This window comes from Scyliorhinus canicula, chromosome 3 (assembly GCF_902713615.1).
Source record: "Scyliorhinus canicula chromosome 3, sScyCan1.1, whole genome shotgun sequence".
NCBI classification, from domain to species: domain Eukaryota; kingdom Metazoa; phylum Chordata; class Chondrichthyes; order Carcharhiniformes; family Scyliorhinidae; genus Scyliorhinus; species Scyliorhinus canicula.
In genome coordinates this window covers 124,939,805-124,953,255 of record NC_052148.1, presented here as the reverse complement: position 1 = coordinate 124,953,255, position 13,451 = coordinate 124,939,805, and the positions used below count along the sequence as shown (strand labels likewise).

General features: G+C 44.4%; 1 protein-coding gene across 12 annotated transcripts in view; it reads right to left on the bottom strand.

Moving 5' to 3' along the window:
* corin (corin, serine peptidase) overlaps positions 1–13,451 on the bottom strand; it is a 309,000-nt gene that overhangs the window by 240,072 nt on the left and 55,477 nt on the right. For all 12 annotated transcript variants that reach the window (XM_038791255.1, XM_038791254.1, XM_038791261.1 and 9 more), the window contains exon 4: positions 9,150–9,357. In XM_038791255.1, coding sequence (XP_038647183.1) covers positions 9,150–9,357 — 208 coding nt within the window. The remainder of the gene's footprint in view (positions 1–9,149; positions 9,358–13,451) is intronic.

Genomic DNA, 13,451 nt, shown 5'->3' with positions numbered 1-13,451 from the left:
TGCGCTCGATCTCTCCATCCACTGGTCCAAATCGCAGTTGAAATTTTCCCCCATGATCAATTGATGAGAGTCAAGGTCCGGGATGGCTGCCAATGCCTTCTTGATAAACTCCATGTCATCCGGACTTCAGGTGGCGGGCGTGTGCTGAGCAGTCACACATCAGGTGGCTCTCCTCCGAAGGACAGGAAAATAAGCACTTTTAGCCAAAATTAGCCCACAAAAAACAGGTGAAAACATCCCCTCACCCTCAACAACACAAGGATCCACAGAAATGCCAGGAAGTAGCTCCACAGACTGTAGAGAAACCAGAAAAAGCAGTAAAGGACAGGAGCAATGCGCAAATTAGTCAGCGGATCCACAACACGGGGTCTCCGGTACCAGCCGGAGGATGGATGGAAGACATTCCTTATGAGGGAACTGAAAGAGATGAAAGAGGAAATAAAGGCTGAAATCAAGGCGACTGTCAAGGTGGCAGTGACAGAAGCGCTGATTACTATGCAGGTAGCCCTCGACTAAATGGGAGAGGGGTTAGAGGCCCAAGGGAATACGGTAAAGGAACTGGAGAAAGCCCCAATGGACCAGAGTGACCGAATCGTGCCCTGGAGGCCGAAATAAAGAGGTAGGTAGTGACTCTGGGGAACATGAAGGGGAAGGTGGGGGACCAGGAAAACTGGTAGTGGGTGGATGGTGGATAACAGGATGGAACCAAGGCCAGGGACCCTACAGACTACATGTCCCAGATGCTGGGGAGCCTGGTGGGGAGAGACAGCTTCCCCAACCCAGTGGAGATCAACAAGGCCCATAGGTCGCTCCGGCTGAAACCCAAGGTTGGGGAACAGCTGAGTGCGATCAGCGCCAAACTATACCGGTACCAGGACCGCGAATAAATCCTACCCTGCGCCAGGCAAATGAAGGCTTGCATCTGGGAGGGCCACAGGATCAGTGTGCACCAGGACATTGGGGCAGACCTGACAAATCACCAGGCAGAATTTAACTGGGCGAAGCCGGCCCTGTACAAGAACAAGATTAAATTCAGAATGCTGTACCCAGCCAGACTCTGGGTAACATACCAGGGCAAGGAACATTATTTGATTGCCCCTGGAAATGTGGATGATTTTGTCCAAAAGAACAGACCAGACAAGCAACAAAGGAGGTAGTGATGAGGTGGACATAGAGGAGGCAGAATGTTAAAGCTCTGGGGAGCAAGTGCCTGGCAAGGGGTGGGGGTACACCACCAAGGGGAGGAAAACTAGGAGGGGCAGAAAGGAGGGTGGAACGGGGGGAGGGGGGGGGGGTCAACAGGGGATGGGGGTATCAGGAGGAGGAGGCAAAACAACTGCAGTGGGAGGCGGGGGAGGGGAGGGAAGGGCTCTAGACAGGCTTCAAAAGGCCAGTTGTGGCAACAAGGAAAAAGATGGCACCGCAAGCAGCCACTTTGGAGGGTTCCTGAACAAAGGGAAACCCCGGAGTGCAGGGGCTCGGCGTCATGGTGAGTACGGTGACCGCGGCCATTCTGGATGGCCCCCTAACAAAGGAAAACCCCTGGAGTGCAGGGACGCATCCACAGGTAAGTATGGTTGATCCCACAGGAGGAAGGGAAAAAAATCCCCCATCAGAATAGTCACCTGGAATGTCAGGGGACATAACAGCACAGTGAAAAGATTCAGAGTTTTCGGCCAACGGAAAAGTATGAAAACCAACATAGTCTTCCTCCAAGAGAGGGAGAAGGAACAACTGCGATATAATAGGGTTGGGAGGGACAGACGTACCATTCATGTTCCAGGACGAGAGCCAAGGGGTAACCATACTACATAACAAGAGGATGGCATTTACCGCGCCGAGGTCGGTTATGGACCCAGCAGGACAGTACGTCATGGTCAGCAGTGTCCTGGATGCGGCACCAGTAGTCATGGTGAACGTATATGCGCCCAACTGGGATGGCATGGAATTTGTAAAGAAAACCATGGCAGAAATCCCCAACATAGATACCACCGACCAATCATGGATTGTTGGGGGAGGGTGGGGGGAGAGACTTTAACTGCGTACAGGACTTGCTGATGGACAGGGCAACCCCCAAAATGGGGGAAATGGCAAACATGGCTAGAGAAGGGACATTTATGGAGCAGATGGTAGCAGTGGACCCATGAAGGTCATGCATCCTGGTGAGAAGGGATTGTAATTTGTTTTGCAAGTGCACTTGTTTGTCGTGGGGAAATTGGTGCTTCCAGGGATAGTAAGAGCGGAAATACTCTGTAATCGTAATCTACGATCACGCTCCATGTTACATGGATGTGAGGTTGGTGACGGGCCGTGTCCAACACTCCCCCTTGGAGGTTTGACACAGCCCTCCTGGCCGACAAGGTTTTCTGCCAGAAAATATCAAACGCCACAGACGAGTATATTACTAAGAACCGGAATGGGAAGGTCTTACCCACCACATTCTGGGAGGCGCTGAAGCCTGTGATCAGAGGAGAAGTTATCACCGACAAGGCACGCAGGGATGGGGAAGAGATGGTGGCTAGGCAATAACAGGCCAACTCCATTCTGGAAGTAGACGGACAATAATCCGAGGCCCTGAGCCTGGAGATTCTAGTGGAGAGGATAAAGCTACATGGACTTTAACCTGCTGTCCACCAGGAAATCAGTGCACCAACTCCACCAGACAAGGGGGACCTTCCACAAACGGAGAAAAAGCCAGCCACCTGTAATGGATGTCATGGAGGCTACCGAATGCCACACAGGCTACTTAAAAGGCCCAACCGGTTCTCTGGAACTTCATCCCAGTTGTGTTGGTTCCCTAGCCCACGCTCTTACACCAAATCACCCATTCACCATGCCTTATCTATCCCAACTCACGACAACCCATGCCCTCCACTCCAAATGGTGTGTCTCCAGTCAATCCAGCCATGATCAAATGGTGGAGCAGGCTCGTGTCCAAATAGCCTACTCTTGCTCCTAATTTGTGTGTTCATATGCCCACTTTCTCATTCCCCACGTCCCCCATATGCTCCATGCCAACCCGTCACCCTCCACTCATCCAAATGATCCTTCATACCCTCCATGACCCCCACCCATCCTGATGGTCCCCTATGGTCAATATACAAAATTAGTGCCAATTTATGCCAACTCATGACCCTCTCTCTTTCCACCCTCTGCCTATACACACCCACAATGGAATCTCCCCATTATCCACCATGGGCAGACCTCAATACTAAGATGAAATCAAATAAAGTTCTAAGTGTCCAATACAAATTTCTGAGTGTCAATCGGCAAATCCTTCCAACACTCCAATGGCTGCCGGTAAAGAATGGGGAGGGGCAGCACGGTGGCACAGTGGATTAGCACTGCGGCCTCATGGCGCCGAGGTCCCAGGTTCGATCCCGGCTCTGGGTCACTGTCCGTGTGGAGTTTGCACATTCTCCCCGTGTCTGCGTGGGTTCCACCCCTACAACCCAAAAATGTGCAGAGTATGTGGATTGGCCACGCTAAATTGCCCCTTAATTGGAAAAAATAATTGGGTAATCTAAATTTATTTAAAAAAAGAATGGGGAGACACCTGGTCAGCCATGCTTGATGTGGAGTGTTGCCCCCTCAAGCTATAAGCCCTTGGTAACAGACTAGCACCTATTTTGGGAATTACCAGCCATGGAAACAAATAAAGGTCTGCGTTAGTACCACTAGTGCGGGAAGATAATTGAAATTGGAATTATAAGCTTCACTTTTCTTAAAAATTTCATAAAATTCCATTGAATACACTTAAATCACCTCAAGCGCTTAATCTCCTATTAAGACAAACATTTGCATTCATAACTCCACATCAAAGACAGCTCATTCTTTAATAAAATTTTGGAGTTGCCAATCAATCGGTGAATTTATAGCCTCCCACTGTGATAATTATCAGTTGTCAGAGCAGCCAAGCAGTAATAGAGCTTTACTGAAAACCCTTAAGGTTATGTAAAAATAACAGCTTTTGAACTACACGCACAGATGTTTTCAACTTGCAAGACGCTGGCAGGTTTCATTTTTTTCTCCTCATAATTTAATGGGCAGTGGATTTAAATAACTTGACAGTTTGGCAGACTTAACTTCCCTTTGTGAGCATTTGTGTCTGCTCTAAAAGTTCATAAATTACACACTGCAGGATAAAGCCCTTGCTTTAGCAGAAATGGGCTCTATTTAAACACAACAATAAATTCAAATGTCTCTGTTGAATTCAGGTTCCCCCATCTGTCACTCATATTACTTTATATTCCAAGGTGAAAATGAGATCAGTTGGAAATGGGGGTGGGCCTTCCAGATCTAGATTCCAGGTGTCATTTTGGATAAGCCATGACGTCTCCATGACGCCACAAAAATCAAGGTCTCAGCATCATGTGATACATGGAAATATATTTCAATAGATTGGTAAATGTGTGGCTGTTACGCAAGCAAAATGTAGCATGGACAAGTATCTGCTTGAAACAGAGTTCCAATCCGGTTCAGTCAGGAGAAAATTAGACAGCCTACAAAATAGGTGTCAGGCTCACAATACATGATTACCATGCACCAGTTAATTTGATAAAAGTAGCATGCCAATGTCATGCTGTTTTGCTCAACTTGCTGTTGAGTGACAGGGGGGGGGGGCAAGATAGTGAGAAGTTAGCTTAAAGCCAGCCTGCATCTTTTAAAGGGAAGATACATGGTGGCTGCAGCAGGTGGACTCCTGGTACAAGTCACTCTGCCATGGAAAAAGACTGAATGATGGCAAAACATAGGAGATAGCAAAATCCAGGGTTCTCAATCAATATATTGGTTGCCTTGGTAGAGGAGATGGGAAGGAGGCAAGAAGTGCTGTACCCACAGGAAGCAGTCCAGTCAAATAACTAGAAGGCAGTGGGAACAAGTAGCTGTGATAATTAATGCCAGGAATCAAGCCTCAATGACTTGGATGCAGTGCTGCAAAAAGTTCAAAGAATTCACATGCATGGTCAAGGCAATGAATTCACAGAATCATTACAGCACAGAAAGAGGCTATTCAGCTCATTATGTCTGCACTAGCTCTCCAAATCAGCATTATGACTTAGTGTCATTCTCCTGCTTTTTCTTATACCCTTGTACATTGTTTCTAGTCTAATAATCCTGTTGATTGCTGCGATTTAACCAGCCACCGCCACACGAACATCCTTCCTCCGATAAGGAGACCAAAAGGTAGGTTCTTTACTCAGAGTAGTAAGGGCGTGGAATGCCCTGTCTGAAACAGTAGTGGACTCGCCAACATTAAGAGCATTTAAATGTTCATTGGATAAACATATGGATGTTAAGGGAATAGCGCAAATGGGCTTTACAGGGGTTTCACAGGTCGGCGCAACATCGAGGGCCGAAGGGCCTGTACTGCGCTGTAATGTTCTATGTTCTATGTTCTAAACTTCCAGGCAGCATGGTGGCACAATGGTTAGCACTGCTGCCTCACAGCACCAGTGACCCAGGTTCGATTCCAATCTTGGGTGACTGCCTGTGAAAAGTTTACACTTTCTCAAGTATCTGCGTGGGTTTTCCTCCACATACTCCCACAGTCCAAAGACATGCAGGGTAGGTGGATTGACCATGATAAATTGTCCCCAAGTGTCCAAAGGTTGGGTGAGGTTGTGGAGATAGGGTGGGACATTGGGCCTAGTTCGGGTGCTCTTTCGAAGGGTTGGTGAAGACTCGATGGGCCGAATAGCCTCCTTCAGCACTGTCGGGATTCTATGATCTTCAAAAGTCATATTCAATCAACAGTATCGCTAGCCTCACAGACAACTCAATGCACCACAAACCCATTGTTGTGTTATGCTGCTTCGTGTAGCATAAGCAGCTTCCTTGATATATGCTTTGACAAAGGAAGCTCCACACTATGAAATGAGTTCAACGTGTTTATTGAACTATTAACACAGTTCTTAAATAAGTTCGACACTCTGCTAATCTACCTCTCTAGTAACTCAGTCTAACTGTACCAGCTTGCTCTAAGCTACGTGCTGGAGTGTGATGCTGCTGATCAAACCTGTCTAACTCTCTAGATGTCTGTCTGTGGAAAGAGGCAGAGCCTGTGTGCCCTGTCCTTTTATATGGGTCGTGTCGTGCCCCCCTTGTGGTAATGCCACCTCTGGGTGTCCTGATTACCCATTGGTTGTGTCCTGTTCTAATGACCCATTGGTTGTATGTCTGCATGTCATGACATCTCTGATATTCCCTCTAGTGGTGACTTAGTTGTAGTGTATTTACATTAACACCTTGTGTATATACAGTGATGCATATTACTACACCCATCACTTATATGCCAACAATTTCCACCAATTCAAGCAAGACAATGAGATCCTTCCAAAACACTGCACTGCACACTTCGCTCTCTCTAATTACAGGACAACTTGGTGGACAACTGGAGGCAGCTGCTATGGGTAGCACAGGTGCCAGCTTGGTGGAGGGTGAGAGCGTTTATAAATTCTGCTGCAGAGGAGTTAGGTGAGCATTTTGATGGAGCACATGAGAGAAGGAGGTTGATGGGCATGTCCAATGAAATGCTTTGTATGTTGACAGACCTGGCAGAAAACCTACTGTTAAAAAGCATGGAAAAGTTCACCACCAGCTTTTCACAGGTTGTTGCTCAAGGCTTGGCACCCATCCTTCTCAGTATGGAAGTAGTGGCCAACTCCAGAAGTGCACTTGTGGACCCAACCATTTTGCAGTGTCTGATGGTCAATATCTCAGTTTCGATTGCAGCACAAGCAGAAACCACTCAGTGGGCACAATACTGATCCAGTACACATCTGGACCAGCGCAGGCTGCAAAAGTCGGGACTTACCTGAACAAAGCCTGGGGCTGCACCCAGAGTTCAGGATGGACGTTGCCAGCCACCCTGGAACCCCACAGTACTGGGTGGGGGGAGTGTCTATCAGGTGGATCTTCCGACTTTAGTGTCTTTGAAGTGGTCCATCTTCCAGCCTCAGATTGTTTCTGGAGATCCATCTTCTTTCTTCAGGAGGTCCCTTCTTCTTTCTTCAACACTGGTCAGTGATGTTAAATATGGCAGCTGGATATGATGACAGGCCATGCACCACTAAGCCTGCCCCACCACAAAAAAATGCTGCAACACTCCTGGATGCATAAATAAGCACCTCGGGGACAGAAGATATGGCATGCTTTCCCATTGACCTCCACAGCTGAAAACACTCCCGGTCCCCACACCCGCCATGGAACTCAGTCCTGGATGGGAGAAATTTGCCCAACAGTGCTGCAATAGGAACTCTGCTGAAGCTCTCCTGTAAGCTCAGCTTTCTGCCATTCAATCTCATACTGCTGCCATAATTGCTGCACACCAGTGTTCAAAGAGGTTTTCAGGGTCTCACAACAGACCAACAATCCGTCCTTCAATGGATTGCTGAGTTGCCATTCTAAGGAATGACAGTACCCATGGAGATTCTGAACCTACATGTATACAAATCATTACAATAAAGGATAATTTGAAGCGGCATGCAGGAGAAGAAGAACATTAACAAGTGGCGGAATTTTCCAAGAAAGTGGCAAAGTGTCAGGTCCTGACTGAAAACTAGTGTTCTTCTCCCCAGAAACACAGTCACATTTTCCGTCCAGATCCTCTGACACTTTGTCAGAAAAAAAACAATGGGGGTGTTTAGCATCATACTCTGGCAGGGAGGGGCCTGATTGAGTCAGGAAGCTCACCTACACAAAGATCAGTGAGAGCATACACGTCCTTCCCACCCCCAACCGTTCCCCCTCCTCCCAAAGCCATGGAGGACTTCTCCCCACAGGCTTCAAGGCGACCTTCCCTCCTACCACAGGCGTATCAGGGTGCACTCCCCCCCCCCCTTCTCTCGCCCACCCCAGTGCGTTTTATGGCGGCACCCCTCTCCCCCCACCCCCACTGGAAAAGGTTTTACCCACTCAGTGCCCCCTTGACACTGCCAGGGTGCATTACCCAGCGTCAGCCCTCTATCTAAAGGCACCTCCACACCCCCGACGGTGTCAGTACTGAGTTGCACCGCTGGGTTGGGGGGTGGGGGGATCACATGGGGCTGGAAGGTATGACATAAAGCTATTTAATGACATTTACATTTATTTAAATAAATTAAAATTAGGAGCACAACAAGAAATCATGACACCAGCATGGAGTGGGGAAGGTGTCAAACTGAGATCTCGCTATGACCCTCCCGCAAGATTTAGCAGCCAAAAACAGGATTTGCGCGTGCTTCGTACCGGCCTGAAAAATCATATCTGATGTATTTTCCAAGGTAATGGATCTATAAAAATAAAGGCTGATTAGATAAATGAGAAGAAAGGGATTGCTTCGCGAGTAAAATACATCATCAAAGTCTAATGAAACTTGAGGAACACAATTGTATTTTTGATCAATTTAAACTGGTGATTATTGGGCTCTTTCCAGCTTGTCAAGGGCTGAGAGAGAATGAACAGGATAATCAGGCTCAAACTGCAGTCACTGAAATGATGTTTACAGGAGGTGTTCTGAGTTACTGATAAAGTGGATAAAATCCAAACAGAAAACTCGTATTCAAATTAAGATTTGTTAGCTGAGAGGGACAAAAACTGCCAGAGATGTTAAATGATTGAGTAATATTTTCGAAAACCAAAACACTACTGAGCTTGAATGAAAAAGCTGTGTTGAGTTGAGGCCAGGTTGCTGTTCCATTGTGGACAAGGAGTGAAGGTGAAAGGGATATTGGAAAATTACCAATGGTTGAACGCTACTGTAGCCTCACACAGCAGATCCGGTAATGGTTCAATGAGCAATGACCTTTTCTTACTGCATGCAGTAATGCTTTTGTTTATATAGCATAAACCAATTCTATCAGAACTTGATTCCCCCCCCCCCCCAATCAATAATAGTCAATAAACACTCAAGATAATTTGAAAACTATGTTGTGCAGTACTTTCGAACAAATAATTAATGTGTTCATTTCAAATTCCTCTGCTATTTTAATGAAGACATTGACCTATTTATTTTAAATGCCTTTATTAAACTAGGATGGAAACAAAATGATACTAATGCATTGAGAGTTTGTACAATATTATCCCACAGTGTCATTACCAAGCTGACAGATTACCAATAGCTCTCTCTCTGCACAAATCAAAAATCAACGGCTATCCTGCTCACATACCTCTCAGTACTGTTGATACACTCTGGAAGAGCTATGCTGCAGCCGAAGAGCATGATATGTTCATAGCAGCGCAAGAGATTAAGCTGGTTGAAGAAACGGATGAGCATGTCCATGTCCGTGATGCTGAAGTTTGAAAGATAGGACGGCACAGTAGTCTGATTATAGGGCAGCATTTCACATAGGCTGTAACTTACATTGCTACAGGCACCTAAAGGGAAAGGTGGACAATATAATCAAGAATTACATTTTTCTTTTCTTTTTTAAATAGCGTATACAAGGATCACATTTTATAGTAGAAACATATATTTCAGAAAGTGCAAAATTACATTTTTAAAAAGTTAAATAAAGAAGGCAAGCAATCAAGCATCAAAAACTTGGTTTTCAATTCTATTAGCAAACTTCGTGGATACTATTGTTCTCAAAGTACAAAACTTATATTTTATTTAAATATGCCCTAAATGCCCAACCAGTTCCAATATGTTTCTTGTGAAATTGACAAGAATTTATTCGGAAACTTTATAGATTTTTTTAATCATAAGGAATAGTAATTTCAGCAAATGTTTAACAGCACACCTAAATGACCAATTAAAAATGGACTCTGATGAATTTCAATATATCAGACAATTATCAAAATCAGCCATTTCTAAGTCATATCTACTATGTGTACATGCTAAAATTCCGGACAACAAATATCGAAAAAGACAGGTCCATGCCGAATAGATAATAATAAATTAAATTCCCCCAATAATTGTATTGAATATATGTTGATTAATGCACATATAATCCTGAAATCTTGCCCTAAAAGGTATGAAACTAGAAAAAGATATAAGTGACACAACCAAAACTAGTACAAGTAAAACAGTTAAATTAAGGATAAGGTGAGACAACCATACTAAATTCCTCTACTTGTTGCTGTATTATGCTCACGATGAAATTGGCAGGGATTATTCACTGTATGGACTTTGAATTTGTGCAGAGAAATTATGCTGTAACAGAGTAAATAGTAAACAGGTAGTGGCAAACCTCAGGAGACATAGAATTTAGTCCAGATAAGTGCAAAGTGATGCACGTAGGGAGAAACAACAGGGACAGGTAGTATAATTTAATCCAAATCTACTATTTTGAGGAAGATGCAAGGACAGAGAGACCTGGGGGTGCATATTCACAAATCTTTGAAGATGGCATGGCAAGTTGAGAAGGCAGTTAGGAAAGAACACAGGATTCTTAATTTTGTAAATAAGGGCATTTAATAGAAAAACAGGAAAGTAACATTAAGCCTCAATTAGAGCACTGCACTACATTTCTGAGCACCATGCTTTCGGAAGGATGTCAATGTTTGGATGAAGATTACCCAGATGACATCAGGGATGCAAGATTTTCATTGGAGAAATTTAGATTGCTCTCCTTAGAGTAGAGAATGTTTCAACAAAGGGAAATTGGAGAGTGTGGAAAGAATTTAGATTAAGTACTTGACAAGGAAAGATAACAGGTGAAATTGTAAGACTGAGCGTGAGGCGAGGCAGAAGTATTGAACAATTAGATAGGTTTCTACCAGAGTCCTAGGTTGTCAAACTAGGGAGTGAAAAGATGTGAAAAATCACATCAAAGATAGTTTCATCGAGAACAAACTACATGTTCAATAAAAGATTTTTTTAAAATTCTTCCTAAGTTTCCAGGATTCAATATGAAGGTTGGCTGGCCTAGATACCTTTTCTTTGCAGAATAGCATTGGGGCATCTTCCTCCCAAACCCTCCTAAAGCCTGATCAATATTCCTGGCACGGGGTTCATTGTCAGATTGGGAACATTCCTGACAGATTCCCCATCAATGGAAACACTCGAGTTCCAGCCAGTAAAATTTCAAAGTGCCAAAGCACTGTAGCACCATAAGTGACCAGGTATTTAAAGAGACAGAAGAACTCAAAATGACATTTAGGCCTCAGCCTAGGGGAAAAAATGCCCAGGGTGACATTTTGGGGTAAAGTGTGAGGAAACCTCTGGTGGAATCTTTAGAGTCATTACCACTGCCACCCTGGACCAGGCAGGGGTAAGAAAGGCTGGTGGGAAGGAAATAGATCAGGACACTGGCTCTGCCTCCCCACTGGCATGTGTATGTGGCCAACAAGAGGGAGAAAACACAGGATCTGTGGGTGTACATGTGTGTGTGTGCTGGAGGGTGGAATTGGGTGGGGAGAGATAGGGCCCTGCTTCAGCAGAAAGTCCAACCACCCCATTGTCCCACCATTTCTGCTGCCAGCGCAGTGATTCGGACTGGTAAAGTGGAGGAAATTACTATGTTTTATTTATTGTTCAAGTAATGGTGTAAAAACAGTAATTCAGGAAAAGATTTGTTCTGGTCACATTAATTGTTTTGAGATGAGCCAAAATCTAGCTGCAGGTTAAGTTCGGAAAATAATTTTATTTTGCCAGAAATAGTGAGTCATTTTGTCAGGTTCATGTTATGAAATTCAGTGAGGCTGCTTTTAATTTGTATAATCAAAGCAAAGTCAATTTAAGTAGACCTTGGCCGATTTGAATCATCAGTAAACAGTCGGCTTAGGGGCCTAAAATTGCATCAGCTATTCAGATTGTTCCAATGCACCAAGAATTCAAGTCCAACATTGTGAAACAGCTGGCACTGAGAAGCATATAACCAGCTTCATGACTACAATTGCTGAAGTATTTTTCATTACTAACACACATGGTTCATTTGCCAATCTCATTGGATCAAGTACATAAATATGAATTAGAGTTAAAAAAAATCCACTGAGCTAGCTGCTCCAGAGTTTGTTTACAATTTGGTAGTGCAACATTATGGTGAAGCCGTGTGTAGTTAAACTCAAAAATTAATTCAATTAATGCAGTATTTAATTAACACTGAAGGTACCCGAATTGAATTGAGATGTTTTTCCAGTTAGGCTTGTATAAATATGGAATTTGTTTTGTTGACTACCAATATTTTGCCAGAATAATCAGAGCAGAATGAGTAGCCTTTTAAAGTTATAGTCATATATGATAATCCTGATGGTTTACAAGTAATCAGAAAGCAATATTTTTACAGATCTATAATAACATGCTTAATAGGCAGTATATTCATGATCATTTTTGCTGGCAGGTACAAGTTAGAAGGTCTCCAAGACAGTATTAAGCCTGAATAGGTCATTTGGACCATCAAGCCAGCTCCTTCCAAAGCCCCTTTACAAGCAATCCTGTCAGGAAAAGAAAACCTCTGCTATAAATTCTTCTAGCGCCAATAGATATTTCAGCTAAATGCCACAGTCTCCAAATTGAAACCTGGCTAGTTACCTTCCACAGCTGGCATTTCCAATGGCTCAACAGCTCAAAGAGCCTTTCATTCCTTTCAACATTTTAAAAGCTTAGATCATACGGGGTATCAATAGCGAGGCACGGAAACAGCTAGTCTGCTTGTGCGCTGTGAGCGTGTCTGTTTTAAACAGAGAGAAAATAAATGGCAGGGAAGACAGGCTGAAGGCTGAGTAGCACAGATGGGGGAGCTGCAATCCAAAAATGGTGGGAAGAAAAGGTGCCATGGACACGTTTGATCAGGAGGAGGAGACATGGAACTTTTATAAGGAAAGATTCCAGTCGTTCCCTAAAGCCAATCAGACACCAGAAGACCTGTATATTGCTGACCTTTCTCAGCTCAGTTGGGAGGAAGACATCGATGTTACTGTAGAAGTAGTACACCCAGCCAAACCTGCAGACAAGTCACATGATGAGTTAACAGCCGTCTTGCAAGAAAATTTCTCTCCCTGTCGACTATTAATAGCTGAAAGATTCCATTTTCACCGTCGTGTACAGGAGGAAGGGGAAAACATTTCAAAATTTATTTAATTATTGCCAAAGCTAGTAAAGCACTGCAAATATCATACACTGATGTGTTAGGCAGGTTGGTTCAATGTGGACTGCACTCGATGCAGGGAAGTTAGAAACAGACATCTAACACTGGAGAAGATCCAACACTGTTTTATTCAACTATAGAACTGCTATACATATTCAGCTGTGGGCCGACACTATACTGATCTGACTGGTGACCTTGTAGTAGCCTGGCCAGACTTACTAGCTACCGCATGGTGTTTGCACTTGCTAGCTCATGGACTCTGACTGTCTCAGTAGATGGGTCCCGAGAGAGCGGGAAACCTAGTGCCCTCTGGCTTTATAGTGGTAGTGTCCTGTCTGGTGATTGGCTGTACTGAGTTGTATGCTTACTGGTCATCCTATGTGTCAATCACTGCCTGTCTGCATCTCATTATATACATGAGTGGATATTATGACATACACT